The sequence below is a fragment of the Saccopteryx leptura genome, chromosome 10 (genome assembly GCF_036850995.1).
Source record: "Saccopteryx leptura isolate mSacLep1 chromosome 10, mSacLep1_pri_phased_curated, whole genome shotgun sequence".
Taxonomy (NCBI): Eukaryota; Metazoa; Chordata; class Mammalia; order Chiroptera; family Emballonuridae; genus Saccopteryx; species Saccopteryx leptura.
Genome location: NC_089512.1, coordinates 10,267,718 through 10,286,809, shown reverse-complemented (window position 1 = coordinate 10,286,809; position 19,092 = coordinate 10,267,718). Strand labels below are relative to the sequence as shown.

General features: G+C 42.6%; 1 protein-coding gene across 2 annotated transcripts in view; it reads left to right on the top strand.

Annotated features, from left to right (window-relative positions):
• KIF15 (kinesin family member 15) overlaps positions 1–19,092 on the top strand; it is a 65,784-nt gene that overhangs the window by 23,056 nt on the left and 23,636 nt on the right. For both annotated transcript variants that reach the window (XM_066351122.1, XM_066351123.1), the window contains exons 11-23: positions 1,525–1,648; positions 2,187–2,263; positions 2,491–2,700; positions 3,337–3,514; positions 5,152–5,293; positions 6,406–6,547; positions 10,149–10,346; positions 11,692–11,799; positions 12,212–12,317; positions 14,754–14,919; positions 17,516–17,666; positions 17,887–17,972; positions 18,952–19,021. In XM_066351122.1, coding sequence (XP_066207219.1) covers positions 1,525–1,648; positions 2,187–2,263; positions 2,491–2,700; positions 3,337–3,514; positions 5,152–5,293; positions 6,406–6,547; positions 10,149–10,346; positions 11,692–11,799; positions 12,212–12,317; positions 14,754–14,919; positions 17,516–17,666; positions 17,887–17,972; positions 18,952–19,021 — 1,758 coding nt within the window. The remainder of the gene's footprint in view (positions 1–1,524; positions 1,649–2,186; positions 2,264–2,490; positions 2,701–3,336; positions 3,515–5,151; positions 5,294–6,405; positions 6,548–10,148; positions 10,347–11,691; positions 11,800–12,211; positions 12,318–14,753; positions 14,920–17,515; positions 17,667–17,886; positions 17,973–18,951; positions 19,022–19,092) is intronic.

The following is a 19,092-nucleotide window of genomic DNA, read 5'->3' as shown; positions in this document are numbered from 1 at the left end:
GGTGAACATTTTAGTCTTCTTGGACCATATAGTCGCTGACCTGACTACTCAACTCTGCTTTTGTAGAGAGAAAGTGGCCATAGACAATACGTCAGCACATGGGCATGGCTGTGTTCCAACATAACTTTCCTAGAGAGGCAGCAGGCTATATGTGGCCCATGAGCAAGGTGTACTTCGCTAACTCCTGGTGCGACTGTCAAAAGACCAAGGAGTCACCTGCTTGTTTTAGAGAGGGGGAAGGCCCCTTTGGTTCCAAGCAAAATTATCAGGCCCAAAGTTGGCAGATTCATGTCTCTGTCTTTCAGAGGAGAAATTATTGACTATTCTTACCGCAAAGTATGCTCCCTGATTATCTTATCATGGTAAGAATGAAGGGGCCCAGGTTTCCTGGGTAAGTCAGAACAGTGTAGGCTTAGTCCTTCATTTTATTGGATTATGACCCTGTTGTGGGGTATTTGTAATGTGAGGACGAAAAAATCATTACAGCTTCCTGACCATATCTCTTGGGATTTTCTAGAACTTTTTAGATTGGGGAACTAATTATGATGTCACTGATGCGACAATGATGTCAGAATGTACAGACTGCCTTATAATGAGGCTGGCCTTAAAAATCAGAAGCTACTAGGAATGGCTTGTTAACACATGAAACAACCAAACCAGGAGCCTGTCACTAGTCACTATCAATGGTGAGCCCCCAGTGGCAGCGGCAGTGGCTGGGATGTCTGGGACTTGTCTAAGGGTAAACTAATTACACCTTTCAAAATGCATAGACTTGGCTTCAGACAGGAATGTAGTGGGCACCTTGGGGATTTTTCCTCATTGGAGTGGTGGGTGTTTCACATCTCCGTCCCTTTTATCTGATTTGTGCTCAGCTATAGGCTCTTTTTATCACCCTGTACGTTTTGTGGGCCTTTTTGGACTTCTTAGATGTCATCTCAAATAAGACATTTCTTTAAGAAAATTTCTTAAGGGAGCACTTCTTTAAAATAGCATTAAATGTGGTAGTTAAAACGGAAGCGGAGCTGTAACTCCAACCCTTCCTTTTAGGAGGTGCTGTTAGAACTACAGGGTTGGGTTCCTTTGAACAAGGCTGGTTTCTGCCAAGCTGATGGAGCTCAGGCAGCCCTGCTGTCCATCATATCCTGACAGCAGGCCAAGACAGGGAGGCCACATCCACTGAGGGCTCTGTTCTTCTCCCTGGGGCGGGCTTTCCTTCTCAGGTCTCAGGAAGAAGGCAGTGTGAGGTGAGCATACCCAGATCCCATTGGTGACCCAGCCCAGCAGGGCCCAGGGTTAGTCAAGAGAGCAGAGATGCAAGCGGGCGCAGAGGCAGAAGTAGTGGGGAGGAGAAGAGTCTCTGGCTGTAGGTCTGAACACTCGAAGAGGAAACTTCCTCCCCACTACAGCACCTGGGGTCCCGGTGGCCCTTTCAACCGTTTGTGAGACAAAATCACTCCAAATTGTACAAATATAAACAAAACTATACAACTCACAAAATGTTCTTTTTTAAAAATTCTTGAACAGGCAGTGGTAAATGAAGACACCCAGGGCAATGTGAGCCAGCTCCAAGCTGAAGTGAAGAGGCTCAAAGAGCAGCTGGCCCAGCTGACTTCAGGGCAGATACTGCCAGCAGGCTTTCTGATGAGGGGTAAGATGAGCACAGTGTTCTTTGTCCTGAGGAAGATCACATGGGGATGTTAGGATGAAAACCCTCCAACCATAGGCACAACACAGTAATGCTACCCCAAATTTCCCACAAGTGTCTGTTTCTGCTTATTTCACCTGTATGGGAACATGGGACTTCATCTGTAACCAGATGCAAGCTCTGGCTCCATAGGTCTGAGTTCTGCAAGATAGGTGGGAAGGAGAAATAGAAATAATTTTGAATAATAAAACTTCTAAAAAGGTATACTAATGAATTTCATTTTGATCCACTTCTAAGATTCAGTTATATGTAATCTATATGTTTACTAATAGGATGAGAGAGGCTTTTTTTTTTTTTTTTCAAAGAATAGCAAATATCTGGACTGGGTTAAGTTAAAATCCACTATCTGTTGCTAACAGTTTGATTCTTTTACCTTAATTGAGAGTAGTCAGTCAGAGGCTGTTTTAGCTCACCTCCTGTTCTTCAAATTTGAGGGATAAACATTTCTTCCCCTGTCCCTTTCTAACTGGGTCAATAACAGACAATGAAGAGACTGATTACATGAAGTATTTCCAAGAAGCCATGTTATTCTTTAAGAAGTCTGAACAGGAGAAGAAGGTAGGAAACTGAATTAATATAAAGGGGATGCAAGATATTTTAGGCTTTACTATGTGATTGGTGCCTTTCGGAGCAGGATAAATGTCACCAATAAATAAAAGGAAGGCTGTGAAAAATCTAATTTTGCCTTTGAGTTTAAATGGGAAATTGGTGTTTGTTGCTTGATTTATGAAAATTTAGAGATGGTGAATTACTTTTTATGTTTAACCAAATTATTATTTCTTTAGTCTCTCGTATTAAGGATTACCCAGTTAGAAGACCTCACCCTCAAAAAAGAGAAATTTATTCAGTCCAATAAAATGATTGTGAAATTCCGAGAGGATCAGATCATGCGCCTGGAGAAGCTCCATAAGGAGTCGCGGGGAAGTTTCCTGCCGGAGGAGCAGGACCGGCTGCTGTCAGAACTGAGGGACGAGATTCAGACTCTGCGAGAACAAGTGAGTACAGGACGCTTCCTGTCGACCTGAGGGGAAGCTCTCGGCCCAGCAGGGCCGGGGATTCGCCCCAGTGCGCAGCTGCGGTCCCTGAATCAGCAGTCTCTTTACCGTCCAGCCCTTTAAAGATTTTTCTTGTTTTCCCTTTTGCCTGGGGAGGATGGATATTGAAACAGGCACATCATTAAAAGAAAGCGATAACCAGTTATCAGCTTTGTGCATCATATTCAAACTAACGAGTGTATGCTTTTATCTTTTTTGTACAAATGACGCTCACCGTGCACTCTTCTGTACCTTGCCCTTTCCACATAGTGTGTCTTGGAGGGCACTCAGTCCTGGTCAGTAGTTTCCCTGTTCTAGTCTTCATGTCATTAATCTAAGCACTCTCCTCTGCATGAAGAGTCTGCTGCCGCGTACTCCCTCAGTCATATCTCTGAGGTGCGTGGGTGACAGTTTCAAGGGTGCAGGTCCAGATGTTCAGCCCGGAGCTGTAGGATGTGCACAGAGTTGGCCTCTGCTCGCAAGCACCAGCAGCAGTGCCTGTGGCGTTCACAGTGGTTGCTAGTGGCTTGTCACAAAAACTTGTTCACTGAGGATAGGTTTGTTCGTACATAAGCCTGTGAGTCTTCTGTCACACAGATAGAGCACCACCCCAGAGTCGCCAAATACGCTATGGAAAACCACTCGCTCCGGGAGGAGAACAGAAGACTGAGGTCGTTAGAGCCGGTGAAGAGAGCCCAAGAGTTGGACACACAGACCATTGCTATGCTGGAGAAAGCTTTCTTTGAAGCATCTGGCACAGAGAAAAAGGAGAAAGGTAAGAACTGGTGTTGTATACATGCCTTGTAGGGGCAGGGGACTGTTTTAAAGAGCATTCAGGTTCCCTGCATTGAGGGTCTTCGTGTTAGCCTCTAGACCTGGGGTGCTGATTTCTTAAGTACATACTTATTTTATGTTATCAGAAGTCATTTTCGTGGCCCTGGCCAGTTGGCTCAGTGGTGGAGCATTGGCCTGGCGTGTGGAAGTCCCAGGTACAATTCCTGGCCAGGGCACACAGGAGAAGCACCCATCTGCTTCTCCACCCTTCCCCCTCTTCTTCCTCTCTATCTCTCCCTTCCCCTCCTGCAACCAAGGCTCCACTAGAGCAAATTGGCGCTGAGGGTGGCTCCACCGCCTCTGCCTCAGGCGCCAGAATGGCTCAGGTTGCAGCAGTGCAATGCCCCAGAGGAGCTGAGTGTTACCCCTGGTAACTAAGCATCACATGAATGAATGTGGACTTGAAATGTTTGTCACCTGCTTATGGTTCGTCTGAGGAGGGAGTGTGATTGGACTCACGGTTCACCCGGCACAGTGCTTTGGACCTGGTGTCATGTTTGTTGGTCATGCTTGCTAGTGTACACTGTCAGTTACACGATATTTCCATAGGTTTACTTTTACTTTTGTGAAAGTGGTTTATTTAGCACTGAATCTAACTTAACAGGCTTGGCAGCTGTTGGTATTCTTGCTCTGGAATTCGGTAGGAAAGTCTGTGGTTACTCCATTTTTAGGGTGAATATAGTCATGGTGTTTTATCATATCCTGTCTCAGCCTCTGTTTCTGTTTAGGTTGAAATTGAAAAAGTTTTCATCTTTTCATTCTACACTCATAAAGAAGCATGTTTGCTTGCTTTTTAAAATCTCCTTTTCCAAGGTTTCTTCCATTCTGTTTATAACTTAGTAGAAGAATAAAATTCTCAGTGTTTGGGTTGTGGAGACACGAATTTTAGATGCAAAGTTAAAGTCAGGTTTTCTATATTATTTCATCTACTCCTCTGTACAATGCTCTTATTATTTTGACCATTTTGACCTTAGTCGTACCTTGACTTACTACCATTGAAACATAATAGTAATTTCTGGACCCCACCATCTTAAAAGAGATGCCATTTTTCAGGCAACTGTTACATAATATAGTATTTCCCTGCTGTGACACAGTGGGACTCCCTTCCACATATTCAGTCTTCTAAGGAATCTCTGTAAATTAATCTTTTCTTCCTGGTAGGTGGTATCAAGTTCTTCCAACTTGCTGCCTTTGCTATTTGTTTCCTTCCCAAAAATTCATTGACTGGTACCATCAGCCGCTAGTACTAATTCCTGCCAGACCCACCTGGCCATGTTTCCCCCTCCGGCGTGTGTGTGCTGTCATTCAGTCATTGTTGGCTCCAGTCCTCAGGTCTTAAATCTGCCCCTGTCCCATCCTGTGGCTTCTCAGCTTCTAAACACAACTTCTAATACTCTGCCTCGCTACATCGTGTCTTGTGTCTCCTGTTGAGTTATAGCCTCTTATATTTTAGGGGCCACCTTCCAACCCATTTCTTATTTTTTCCTCCTTGCGCTTAAAGACAGATACCTGACAGAGAACTAGATAATGTATTGTTATTTTTGTCTTTCAAATACCACGTTATTTCCTTATTATCAGATCAGCAAGGATTCTCTCCTAAAGTTGCAAAAGACCAGTGTTCATTAGCAAACACAGAGAAGCTAAAAGCCCAACTCCTGCAAATTCAGACAGAGCTGAATAATTCAAAGCAAGAGTATGAAGAATTCAAAGAACTAACTAGGTAAAGTATAAATGCACATTCATACTTACCTATTGTTTTAGGGTTTGGCATTGACCATTTAACTGAGCGTTTTACTTTAATAGTAAATTTTCATATAGCAACTAAGTTGTTTTGACATGAGGGAAAACGGCTTGCTTCTTGTTTTATTTTTATTCACTGTTTTTATGTTTAATTTATTGATTTTAGAAATAGAAGAAGGGGGGAGAGAGAGAGATTTGAGACATCGATTTATTAGTCCAGGCACTTATGCATTTGTTGGTTGACTCTTATATGTGCCCTGACTGGGAATCGAACCCACAAGCTTGGTGTATAGGGACAGTGCTCTAACCAGCTGAGCTATCAGCCAGGGCTTTATACATTGTTTTTAAATTGAGGTATGATTGCCATAAACTTCTAGCTCTTTCATAATATATTTAATGAACTAGATCAGTGTTTTTCAACCACCGATCTGCAGACCGGTCCACCACAAATTCTGTGCTGTTCCACAAAAGAGTTAACCACCCTGATGTATAAAGATTATAGACCCAGTAAGTTAGACGAATTTGCTTATACTCAGGGTGATTTCTGCCTTAGTAGTTCCCCAGCCAATTTTATCATCACTGGTCCCCAATGTAAAAAGGTTGAAAACCACCGAACTAGGTAATATGAATGTTTTAATGTTGAGATGAGTGTCTGTTGAACTTACGTATACATTGTCCATCCAGCCACCACATTTAAATCACTGTTATGAATTAAATCTGAATTTGTAGAAATTTCAGAATTGTTAATATTCTTACTCAATGCTCTTTGCATAAAAGAAACCAAAGGAAAACCACATTCATTTTATAACAGATTTTATTCTAAAATAGAAGTGTTTTAAAAATAACCTATCACAGATGGAATCATCATGGACTGTTTGGGTGTTTGAATCAAAGATCTACTATATACTAGCTGAACACCTTACACAGTAGCCCATCTCTGAGCTGTAATGTACCCAATTGAAAAATGAGGGTAATAAACTAAGACTTCAAAGAAATAATGATAAGGTTATGTGAAATATAAACTACATAGTACTCTACAAATGTATGACATTACTTGTTACCTAAAATACTCGATTTTATAATATCTATTAGGAAAAAGCAGCTTGAATTAGAATCAGAGCTTCAGTCTTTGCAAAAAGCAAACCTTAATCTTGAAAACCTTCTGGAAGCTACAAAAGCCTGTAAGCGGCAAGAAGTTTCTCAGCTGAATAAAATTCATGCCGAAACACTGAAGGTAGGTAGAGTGAAGCCATCTTCCGTCTTCAGCCACGGGCATCTCATCTTGTTAATGCTGTCTGCACAGATTTTTCTCCAGACGCAGGTGGAGTCCCTTGTAGGCAGTTCCCCCAGGGTGACAGGAGTCCAGTGTTGTGATGTGTCCCAGTGGCAGGGTGGGGGAGGAGGGATGCACCATGGAGTCACACTGGGTTCAGACTCTAATCTGTCGCTCCCCTCACACAGGGTTCCTGACTTCTGAGCCTTGTATTCATTGTCTGTGAATTGGACATGAGAATAATTCAATTGCTTTTTAGGTTTACTAGAGCATTATTTAAGGTAATGAGCATGGCTGGCACCTGGCAGACCTCAGTAAATGGCAGCTTTTGCTAACATGTATCCTGGTTCAAAGCTTGCAGTGGAAGCATAGATAGCCTAAAGACAAGGACTACAAAGGATCACGGGAAACAATGGGGATTTCCATTGTTTCCCCTAAATAACCGTAGCCTTCATTTAAAAAAGTAAAAACATACAAGAAGAATATCTGAGATAGAGGAGTGAGAAGAATGCACGAGGGAAGCTAAAGGTTAGGGAGCTGCCGCTGCTGATGGTTTTAGCTTTTTGTACCAAATTATCTGAAGCCTTATACATCTTCAACGTAATAATAAATAGACATGTGTCTATCTAATGCTGTCTTTAGCAGTGATGCTGTTTGTGTCACTGAGAAACTGCCTTTAAAAGTGATTTTGTTGTTTTGTGTGCATGGGTAGTTCACATGATTGGAATTTTTCAAAGTACAAAGAGGACACAATGACGAGTCTTTCTATTCGTTGTCTGTTCAACCCGTCAAGACTGTCTTTGGAGGCAATCAATGTCACCAAGTCTTTAGGTTTGGGGAAGGTTTTTAGTTTTATTTTTTTTTAATATTACACAAACATATAATATACAACATTCTATACTGTGATATATATATATATTTTTTGTACTTTTCTGAAGCTGGAAGCGGGGAGAGACAGTCAGACGGACTCCCGCATGCGCCCGACCGGGATCCACCCGGCACGCCCACCAGGGGCAATGCTCTGCCCACCAGGGGGCGATGCTCTGCCCCTCCGGGTGTCGCTTTGCCGCGACCAGAGCCACTCTAGTGCCTGGGGCAGAGGCCAAGGAGCCATCCCCAGCGCCCGGGCCATCGTTGCTCCAATGGAGCCTTGGCTGCGGGAGGGGAAGAGAGAGACAGAGAGGAAGGAGGGGGTGGGGGTGGAGAAGCAAATGGGCGCCTCTCCTATGTGCCCTGGCCGGAATCGAACCCGGGTCCCCCGCACGCCAGGCCGACTCTCTACCACTGAGCCAACCGGCCAGGGCGATAGTTTTTTTTAAGTTTATTATTTTTTTAAAGGTAGTTTATTTATTTTTTACAGAGAGAGTTAGAGAGAGGGATAGATAGGGACAGACAGACAGGAACAGAGATGAGAAGCATCAATCTTCAGTTTTTCGTTGCGACACCTTAGTTGTTCATTGATTGCTCTCTTCAGACTTGTTTGGAGGTTCTAGCAGGGGAGCGCAGCTACTCGTATACTCTTTTTTTTTTTTTTTTTTCATTTTTCTGAAGCTGGAAACAGGGAGAGACAGTCAGACAGACTCCCGCATGCGCCCGACCGGGATCCACCCGGCATGCCCACCAAGGGCGATGCTCTGCCCACCAGGGGGCAATGCTCTGCCCATCCTGGGCGTCGCCATGTTGCGACCAGAGCCACTCTAGCGCCTGAGGCAGAGGCCACAGAGCCATCCCCAGCGCCCGGGCCATCTTTGCTCCAATGGAGCCTTGGCTGCGGGAGGGGAAGAGAGAGACAGAGGGGAAAGCGCGGCAGAGGAGTGGAGAAGCAAATGGGCGCTTCTCCTATGTGCCCTGGCCGGGAATCGAACCCGGGTCCTCCGCACGCTAGGCCGACGCTCTACCGCTGAGCCAACCGGCCAGGGCTACTCATATACTCTTGACTGAAGAACGGTCCTCTCCTCTAGCAGGGAAGGTCGTCCTCTTCGACCAAGCGCGCAGCTTCGGGAGGGATGCACATGGAGCGGTGAGGGAGGAAGGGGACATCTGCCTAGCCAGCCAGATCAGCTGAATCAACCCTGGCGATCAATGGGGTGACAGATGTCGCAGCCAGATCGCCCTCACATCCGATTGCTTTCTCCTATGTGTCTTGACCGTGGGCCTTCAGCAGACAAGTAACCCCTTGCTCGAGCCAGCAACCTTGGGTCCAAGCTGATAAGCTTTGCTCACACCAGATGAGCCCAAACTCAATCTGGAGATCTTGGGGTCTCAAACCTGGGTCCTCCACATCCCAGTCCAACACTCTATCCACTGCGCCACTGCCTGTTTAGGCGATACTGTGATTTTTTTTTAAACATAATATTTTAGAATCTGTCCTATATCTGAAGAGAACTTTCCTTTCTGTTTTTTAAAAATTTGGTTTTGTTTGTGTTTGCAGTTGTAACAAGCATTTATTGTACGGATATATCATGATTTATTTAAGCCAACAAATGCTATTTTTCCTTATAAAGGTAATTTTTTTAAAATTGATTTTTGGGAGAGAGGCGAGGAAAGAGGGAGAGACAGGAACATCCATGTGTTCCTCCATGTGCCCTGACCAGGTGTCAAACTGGCAATTTCTGCATTTTGGGATGATGCTTTAACTAACCAATCTATCCAGCCAGGGTATATTCTACTTTATTTTACTATTTTTATAATTTTGTTTTGATATCAAGATGTTGAATGAATCTACTACTTTTGTTTTGAGTGGTATGGCACAGGTATTTAATATTTTTAATAGTCTATTCTTTTACTAATTAAACATTATACATATAAATTGTTCTATTTCTGGACTTTGTGGGTTTTTTTCCTAATGTTCTGTTTGACTCTACATATGCTAATAATACACTTATAAAAGGACCATATGCTTATAATGTGTTTTTATATTGGCAACGGAAGTCTTCCCAATTTGTTCTTTTTATTTATTCTTTGTATAAAGTTTGGAATAGGCCTATCAATTTTCATTTTTCTAAATGTTATTAGAATTTTGTTTACATCTGTCTTAAGTTGATCGATTTGTTTCCACTGGGCATTCTGTGTTATTTCTCAGGGATACTTTTTCTTTCCTTTTTTTTTTCTTTTTTTGCACTTTTCCGAAGCTGGAAACGGGGAGAGACAGTCAGACTCCCGTATGAGCCCAACCGGGATCCACCCGGCACGCCCACCAGGGGGTGTCATTCTGTCGCAACTAGAGCCACTCTAGCGCCTGGGGCAGAGGCCAAGGAGCCATCCCCAGCTCCGGGGCCATCTTTGCTCCAATGGAGCCTCGCTGCGGGAGGGCAAGAGAGAGACAGAGAGGAAGGAGAGGGGGAGGGGTGGAAAAGCAGATGGGCACTTCTCCTGTGTGCCCTGGCCGGGAATCGAACCTGGGACTTCTGCACTCCAGGCTGACGCTCTACCACTGAGCCAACCGGCCAGAGCCTTTTTTCTTTCCTTTTGATGAATAGAATTTGAATTTTATTCTCTTTGTTCACACAGTTATGTTTTCATGTGTGCTGATGGTGTTTTCCATAATCATTTTTTGCTGCAGATTATAACTACACCAACCAAGGCTTATCAACTTCGGTCTCGACCAGTACCAAAATTAAGCCCAGAAATGGGAAGTTTTGGGTCTACGCACACTCCGAGTTCTAGCAAATTAGATAATGATATCTTAAATGAGCCTATTCCACCTGAGATGAATGAGCAAGCTTTTGAGGCCGTTTCTGAAGAGCTTAGAATGGTGCAGGTAATGATTAGTTTCAGAAAAAATCAATAATAATGAGACGCTCATTTAAACAAGAATTCTTTACTTATTAACTTTGTAATTTGCAGTGTTCAGATTTGTTTATTGCCTTTGTAAGTATGGGTATGTGAAGGTCCCTGGATTAGAAATCAGCCTATTCTTGTTCTTTTAATTAATTTTGCAATATTTAATAGGACATTTTTCAATGTCCTGGGGCTTTGGTTTTCTTTCATGTGGAGAGACCAGTTTGCCGCTAGCTTCGAGTTCTGTAACTGGTTTGTTTATATGGCACAGTGCTGTGTCTACTAAAGAAAAGAAAGATAGTTGAAAGACTCATTATAGATGAAATTTTAGACAGCTTTTGGTATATTTGAAATAATGTGAAATTTGTCTACCTCAGAGTTCTGGTCATTAATTTTTCTTAAAAGTTCTACTGTCCAGTAAAACTTAAGAACCAGACCATCCCAAGTTTCAAATTTTTACATCCCCTTTTATTCTTGAGCGAGATAGGGAGAGACAGGAACATCAAGCTGCTCCTGACTGGGGATTGAACCGGCAGCCTCTGTGCTCCATGATGACGCTCCAACCAACCAAGCTGTCGATCCAGGCTTGTTTGTTTATTTATTGACTTACTTATTTCTTTATTTTTAGAAACAGAGAGGAAGAAAGAGAGAGGGGAGGGGACAGAGAAGCTTTCATTCGTTTTTCCACTCAGTTGTGCATTCATTGGTTGCTTCCTGTGTGCGCCCTGACCAGGGATCAAATCTGCAACATTGTTGTTTCAGGGTGACACTTTTAACCAACTGAGCTAACTGGCTAGGACCAAATTTAGCCATTTTTATGGCATGGAGTTCTTTCTGATAGCCCTGAGAAAGCTTCTCAGAAGTCTCAAGATGGTGCTATGGTTTAATCCATGATTTTAATTGTAATCACTTCTTTCATATATGTTTCAAATTGTCCACATTGATGCACCACATAATGTAATTCTGAAATATGAGAAGTCATTAAATACACTCTTTTGAAATTGTCTTCTGGCTCCAAACAGGCCTTTGTTACCTTTATCCATATGAGGTTTTGAGGTGTTTTTTGTTTTTTTAACTGATTTTAGAGAGGGAGAGAGAAAAGCATTCATTTGTTGTTCCTCTTAGTTTCATTGGCCACTTCCCGTATGTGTCCTGACCAGGCATTGAACCCACAACCTTGGTGTATCATCAGGATAATATTCCAATTTACTGAGCTATCTCGCCAGGGCCAAGTTTTTGTTGTTGTTTTTAATGCAGAAGAAAGAGTGGAATGATTTTGATTTCCATCAAAAGAGTTTCTCTAAGTTGAAGCTTTTGTGTTGTAGGAGCAGATGAGCACCCTTCAAGTCAAGCTGGATGAAGAAGAGCAAAGAAACCTGAAACTTCAGCAGCGCATTGACAAACTGGAACATCACTCCGCGCAAATGCAGGAGGTAAGACAAGGGCGTGTCCTCAGACACCCGAGTCAGACCCTCAGAAGCAGGCTCTCCCGGGAACAAAGGACTTCACAGACCCCAGTCAACGCTGATCTGAGTTGTGTTCTGTACGTGTTTGCTTTGCATACTGCTCTGATAATGAGACACACGCCCCGGGTCTGAGCTCTGGTCTGGCCCTCTTAGTCGGTAGAGCGCAGGGATCTCAGAAGAACGTGGGACGGCCCATTCAGGTGCCTGCGGGGATCCTTGCTTTTCTTGAGCATCCTATCTGTGGTTGATGGGAATAGTCAGCTTTCTTCTGCTCAGAGACTGGAAAACTAGATTTTAAAAGCAGAAACAAGGTGATACTTTGGAGTGTGTCTCAGCTGGCCAGTATGCCTTTTCCAGGAAATTGATCTGTTTCCCACAGCTATTCTCATCAGAGAGAAGTGATTGGAGCATACAGCGGCAGGAACATCTCTCACAACTGAATGTCCTTGAAAAGCAACTTCGGGACACACAGACTAAGAATGACTGTAAGTTTGAGTCACTGCGAGCTTTGTCGTTCAACTGCTGGAGCTCTCTTTTCACTCGTGTCAATAAATCTTGTCCCTATGTTTTTCGGGTTTTTTTTAAATTGATTTTTCTAGAGAGAGGAAGGGAGAGGAACATTAATTTGTTGTTTTACTTATTCATTTATTGGGTGATTCTTGTATGTTCACTGACTGGGGATCAAACCCATAACCTTGGCGTATCACCGTGGTAGTCAACCTGGTCCGTACCAGCCGCTAGTGGGCATTCCACCTTTCATGGTGGGCGGCAGCGGAGCAACCAAAGTATAAATAAAAAGATAGAGCCTGGCTGGGCGGTGGCGCAGTGGAAGGAGCGTCAGACTGGGATGCGGAAGGACCCAGGTTCGAGACCCTGGGGTTGCCAGCTTGAGCGCAGGCTCATCTGGCTTGAGCAAAAAAGCTCGCTAGCATGGACCCAGGGTCGCTGGCTCGAGCGGGGGGTTACTCAGTCTGCTGAAGGCCCGCAGTCATGGCACGTATGAGAAAGCAATCAATGAACAACTAAGGTGTCGCAACGAAAAACTGATAATCGATGCTTCTCATCTCTCTCCATTCCTGTCTGTCTGTCCCTATCTGTCCCTCTGTCTGACTCGCTCTCTGTTCCTGTAAAAACAAACAAAAAAAAATAGACACAAAGATCACAGAGATGATATGCTTAATAAAAAAGAATGTTAATAAAAAATAATTTAAAAAAAAGATTTAACTATAGTAAGTTGTTTTATAAAGATTTATTATGTCAAACTTAACGAAAATCCAATATAAAGTACTTGGTAAGTAATTATTATTATATGCTTTAACTTGCTGTGACTCTGCTTTATAAATTTTATAAATTAAAGTTACTTCCCTACTTTATAAATTACCATTACTATGGAACCGATGGGCACTTAGAAAATTTTACTACTAACAGAGATACAAAAGTGGGCGGTAGGTGGCCAAAGGTTGACTACCCCTGGCGTATCAGGATGACACTGACCAATTGAGGCACCCTGTGGCCAGGGCTGGTTGTTTGCTTTTGGTTTGTTTTAATTAAACAATCAGACTTGAGTTTGTCTAGCACTGCTAGCTAATAGTAATGTGTTATAAAGAGTAATTTCCTTCAGGACAGCTCACAAACAAATGATACAGCTGTTTGTTTACAGTTTTAATACTACTTTGAAAATAAATTATCTTGATAGGATGAATTTTTTTTTATTAACATTTGTTTTTACTTTTTTAATTACAGTCGTGAACAATGTTTTAATATTAAGACAATAAAGCATAAATTGCATGATGATGTATATTCATAGCTGTGGGATCATCATTTGAGTCCCAGTTTGTTTGTTGTTGTTTTGGGATTGATTTTATTGATTTTAGAAAGAGGAGAGAGAGAAAGGATGGGGGGAGGTGAAGAACAAGAAGCATCACCTTACTTTCTGTGTGAGTCTGGACTGGGTGGCAAGCCCAGGGTCTTGAACTGGCGGCCTCAGCGTTCCAGGTCAATGCTCTATCCACTGTGCCACCACAGGTCTCCCAGTTTATTTCTTCTTTCATCAGAGTATTTACTGCAGCTTGTAATAGTGCTCAGACAACAAGGGCAGCCATTCAGGTTTTTTTTTAATTTTTTATTTATTTAAGAGATTACTTAATTTTACCTCCAATTGGAGTTCTCTTAGAAGACCAAAAGTGTTTAGTTCATTTTAGGAAGTTCTGGTACCTTTCCAAGTGGTTTTCAATAGGTAAGATTAGGTCTTATTTAAAATTTGTGAAATAACCTTGATTGTTTTCTTTTCTATCAAAGTGTTTTGATGCACATTCTTTTTTTTTTTACAAGGACAGAGTCAGAGAGAGGGATAGACAGGGACAGACAGACAGGAACGGAGAGATGAGAAGCATCAATCATTAGTTTTTTGTTGCGCATTGTGACTTCTTAGTTGTTCATTGATTGCTCTCTCATATGTGCCTTGACCGTGGGGCTACAGCAGACCGAGTAACCCCTTGCTGGAGCCAGCGACTGTGGGTCCAAGCTGGTGAGCTTTTGCTCAAGCCAGATGAGCCCACACTCAAGCTGGCGACCTCACGGTCTTGAACCTGGGTCCTTCCACATCCCAGTCCAACGCTCTATCCACTGCGCCACCACCTGGTCAGGCGCTACACATTCTAAATGTAGAAAATCAAGTAACCTAAAAGTTAGGGACAGATGATGTTAATTCTTCCCTTTTTTGGTAGAAATATACCAAAAACCATGAACAAAGGAGAAGGAAATAGAAATCTTGGTGCTCCTAGGTGCCTACCACTTAGCTGTTCACATCAACTTCTTTTTGCTGATTACTTGAAGATACCTATCAACTTTATTTGTCTAACTTTGTAAAAGAAAATATGTGTAGAGCAGCGTGTTAAGGATTTATTGTGTTTGTCTTTTAGTTTTGAAAAGTGAGGTGCATGACCTGCGAATGGTCCTTCATTCTGCTGACAAGGAGCTGTCTTCGGTGAAATTGGAGTATAGCTCATTCAAGGAGAGTCAGGAGAAAGAACTGAACAACCTTTCTGAAAGACACATGCAGATAAAGCTTCAACTAGAAAACGTCAGGTAGACTTTTATTACGACTGGCCTGTAACCTAGACTCCTTGAAGTGCACATGCTGTTCACCCAACACAGGCTGGTTAAGCAACGCAGAAGTTATTGTACTGGCTCACGATACTGGGAAGCCTTAGAAGTGACTGTGATTTCAGGGACAAGCTAGGTTGTATCTCACTTGGTGTCGTCAGTGTGCGTCTCTCTCTCTGTCTCCCTTGCTCTCTGTCCCTCTCTCTCAGTCCCTGCTCTGCTTCCCTCTGTTGCCCTCGTTCTGTCCTGTTGAGGGCCTCCCTCTGTGTGACAGGGAGCAGATCGCCTCAGTACTTCATGGTCTGTCTCCTAGTGTAACTGCTCCTGTGCAGAAGTCTCTCCCAGCAGCCACTGGTCAGTCCCAGGGACAAGCGGAGCTGGTCCTGCTTGAGCCACGTGCTTGCCTTTGGACCCGCTTAGCAAGGGTGTGAGTGGTACTGGCCCAGCAAGGTCATGTGCCTGCTCCAGAGGGAAGCTGTGGTCTTAGAGAAGAAGGGACAGCACAAGGGAGGCCAAATCAGTAGTTGTCACCATTGTCCACAGTAACTCTCCAGAGGCTGGTTGCTTAGTCAGGTGCTGGCAGTAAAGAAACATAGTAATCTAAGATGTAAGTTTATTCCGTTTTTTTTTCCTTCCTAATTTTAGCTATTTGTATAACATTATGGAAAGTCATTTTATATTTTTGATACTGTCCCCTGGGTCCCTGGCAGTCATTTAATAATGGACACTTTGAATGTGATGCTGTGAGTATGATGAGTGTGAGTGCTCAACCTAGAAAACATAATAGACAACTTTGAATTTAATTGTCATAGAAGTTGAAAAACTTAAAACCTGTAGCTCTTGCATGTTTTCTGAATATACAACAAAGAACTAAAATGGAGGAAGAAAATGAGATCTGCAGGCAGATCCACCCACAGACATGTTTTTATTTGGCCTGCCGAGTGTGGTTAGAAAAATTAGCATTGTATTTTTTAAAATGAGATTATTTATGTATGTATGTATATATTTTAGAGAGTGAGGGAGAGAGGAAAGGGGGGAGGAGCAGGAAGCATCAGTTCACATATGTACCTTGACCAGGCAATCCCAGGGTTTTAAACCAGTGACCTCAGCATTCCAGGTTGGTGCTCTATCCACTGTACCACCACCTGGTCAGGCATCTTTTCTATTTTTTTTTCTTTTTCTTTTTCTTTTTTTTTTTACAAAGAGATAGAGTCAGAGAGAGGGATAGATAGGGACAGACAGACAGGAACGGAAAGAGATGATAAACATCAATCATCAGTTTCTCGCTGTGATGCTTTAGTTGTTCATTGATTGCTTTCTCATATGTGCCTTGACCGTGGGGCTACAGCAGACCGAGTAACCCCTTGCTCGAGCCAGCAACCTTGGGTCCAAGCTAATGAGCTTTGCTCAAACCAGATGAGCCCGCGCTCAAGCTGGCGACCTCAAGGTCTTGAACCTGGGTCCTCTGCATCCCAGTCTGACGCTCTATCTACTGCGCAACCACCTGGTCCTGCTCAGGCCTCTTATTGGATATTAATTTCCTCATGTTTACATGTCAGAGTTGAACTTTATCTAAAATGTTAAGGATCCACTGTAGTTGGCTATGGACATAAATTCTATCTTAAAAATACGAAGTTCTACCCTGCTTTTAAAATTGAACATAATTTAATTGTTCTCAACATCTCAGGTTTAACACCGAGCACATCACCTGTTGGGCTGCTTATCCTCCACGTGGAACTCTCCCTGCATGAAATGGCACAGCTCCGCTCCGTTTCTTGAATTGTTTTGCTTGCTTTATTTATAGTTAGTATTGTTGGAACATATGCTCCCCCTGGCTGCCATTTGCTGTCTGTACACCTGCCTGTAGCTCTGATTTGCTGCTTCTGTTCTGCTTTCAGTCAGCAAAGTGGATGGAGGTCCCTGTCTCATCACCTTCTGTGTAAAAGTTGGGACATGGCCCACAGGTCAGGCTTATTATTTACTAGTTCTTGGCTGAGCTCTGGATGTTTGGGCATGTCACAGTAAGTTGGGGAGCAGAAAGAGGATTAAAACCTCAAAAGCTGGAAATGATAATCTTGGGAATGAAAAGATGGTCCTGTCCCAAAGGAGCTTCTGCTCTTGCTCGGATGGAAGCTATGTTGGCTATCCTGATAAGCCTTTGTAGATTTGGGAGACTAGGTAAAGAGTGGATAGAGTTGAGCTAGCAGCAAAACTAAATTAATGGCCAGTCCCAAGGTTACATGATGGTTAGGTCTGAAACTCCCTAAATTCGCATCATCCTAGATTGCTCATCAATTCAGTATGTGTGTTTGAAACCATGGGAGAAAGAAAGATAGAAGGTGGCTACAGGCTAACATGCCCACCCTTTTCCATCACACTGCATGGTTTAGTCTGTCTTACGTGTTTGTGCATCATGGACGTTTTACTTGAGTTCTTGAGGAGCTGAACGTGAGTCAGGCTTCCGCAGGTTGGGAACGGGCTGCGGCTGGGGCAAACCGAACTGCAGATAATCAGACTGGAACTGCATTTAACGTTTTAACGTTTGTATTTACCATTGTGAAATGTTTTCCTGATAAAGATTAGAAAATGAAAAGCTTCTTGAGAGAAAAGCCTGCCTGCAGGATTCCTATGAAAACTTAGAAGAAGTAATGAAGTTTGAAATTGACCAACTTTCAAAAAACCTCCAAAACTGCAAAAAAGAAAATGAGACTCTGAAATCTGATCTGAATGTAAGTGAAGAAGGGCATTGGCTGTTCTCGAATGTGTCCCGAGGTGTGCCTGCTCACCCGATGCAGGGCAAGCACGGCTGACCTTGCCCTGACCTCCTGGCCGGCCGGGCCCAACCTGGCCAGGCCCGTGCTGCCTACCATGCAGAAGCCACTTGATGTGTTTTTGACTACACATTGCTAGTAACAGTTACTTAAAATCTAATGTTACGTTGTCTTTTAGAATTTGATGGAGCTTTTTGAGGCAGAAAAAGAACGCAATAACAAATTATTATTACAATTTGAAGAAGATAAAGAAAACAGTTCTAAGTGAGTGTTATTTATCCTTTCCATTAGTTAACTAGAATATCATTTACTACCACATTCTTTATCTTGTTTTTCTTAATTGCTAATTCCCTGTAAAGTTATTTTTTCTAAAGCATTGCAAAAATGAACATCATTTTTTCATATAAATGGCTATGTAGAGAAACTTAATTTTTTAAAGCATTCAATAACTAGCCATGGTACTATTTAAATGAATGGTGGTGATCAGAACTCAGGGCCTTCTATAAATAAATCACAGTATTTGTTATTGGAAGGTGGGGACTGCTATTTCTTTCTTTCTACTCTTTTTTTCTAGTTGCTCTCTTTTCTCCTGGTTCACTAATGTGAATGCCATCATCTTTCTTCCCTTTCTCCAAGTCCTTTTCCTTGTTGATCTCTGTCAATCTCTTGGCCTCAGCCAACCAAATGATTATTATTCTAATGAGAAGATTTGTATTTGTTTACTCATTAGATGATTATAGTGTTCTTACTATGAGACAGTTTCTTCTAGTCCCTGTTAGATTGGTGAATACATCTAGTGGATGCAAACATCTGGTTGGGAAATAGTTAACTTTTAGTAATTCATTTAAACACTTAGTGATGCTTAGTGACAGCCAGCAAGCCAGGCACTATTCTGGCCAACACCAGAACATTTAGAGATAAGACAGTCAACAAAATACACCTGCCCTCATGAGTTTTACACTCTAGCACAGTTAGGTAATAAATACTGTATGTGGTTTGCGATGTTTGGGAATCCTAAGTCCTTTGAAGAAAAAGAAACTGATGGCACGAAAATGGGTTTGCGTTCAATATTTGTTGAAGAAATGGGTTCAGATTTCTGACTCCTACAGGAATACAATGCCTACCGCCAAGTTTGTGCCTAATAAAGTGTAGTTGCTTGCATTAAACCTCTTCTGTACAAGTAGACTCAGTTCCTCTTTTCATTGAATGAAGTCATGAGTAAAAGATAACTTTTCTCTTCCAGAGAAATCTTAGATGTTCTTGAGGCTGTGCGTCAGGAGAAACAGAGGGAGATGGTCAAGTGTGAACAGCAGGTAAGTAAGTGTCCTATACTCTGACACTAAAATTTGAGGTTTGTAAGTTTTCCTGATGTCGAAAGAGGTTT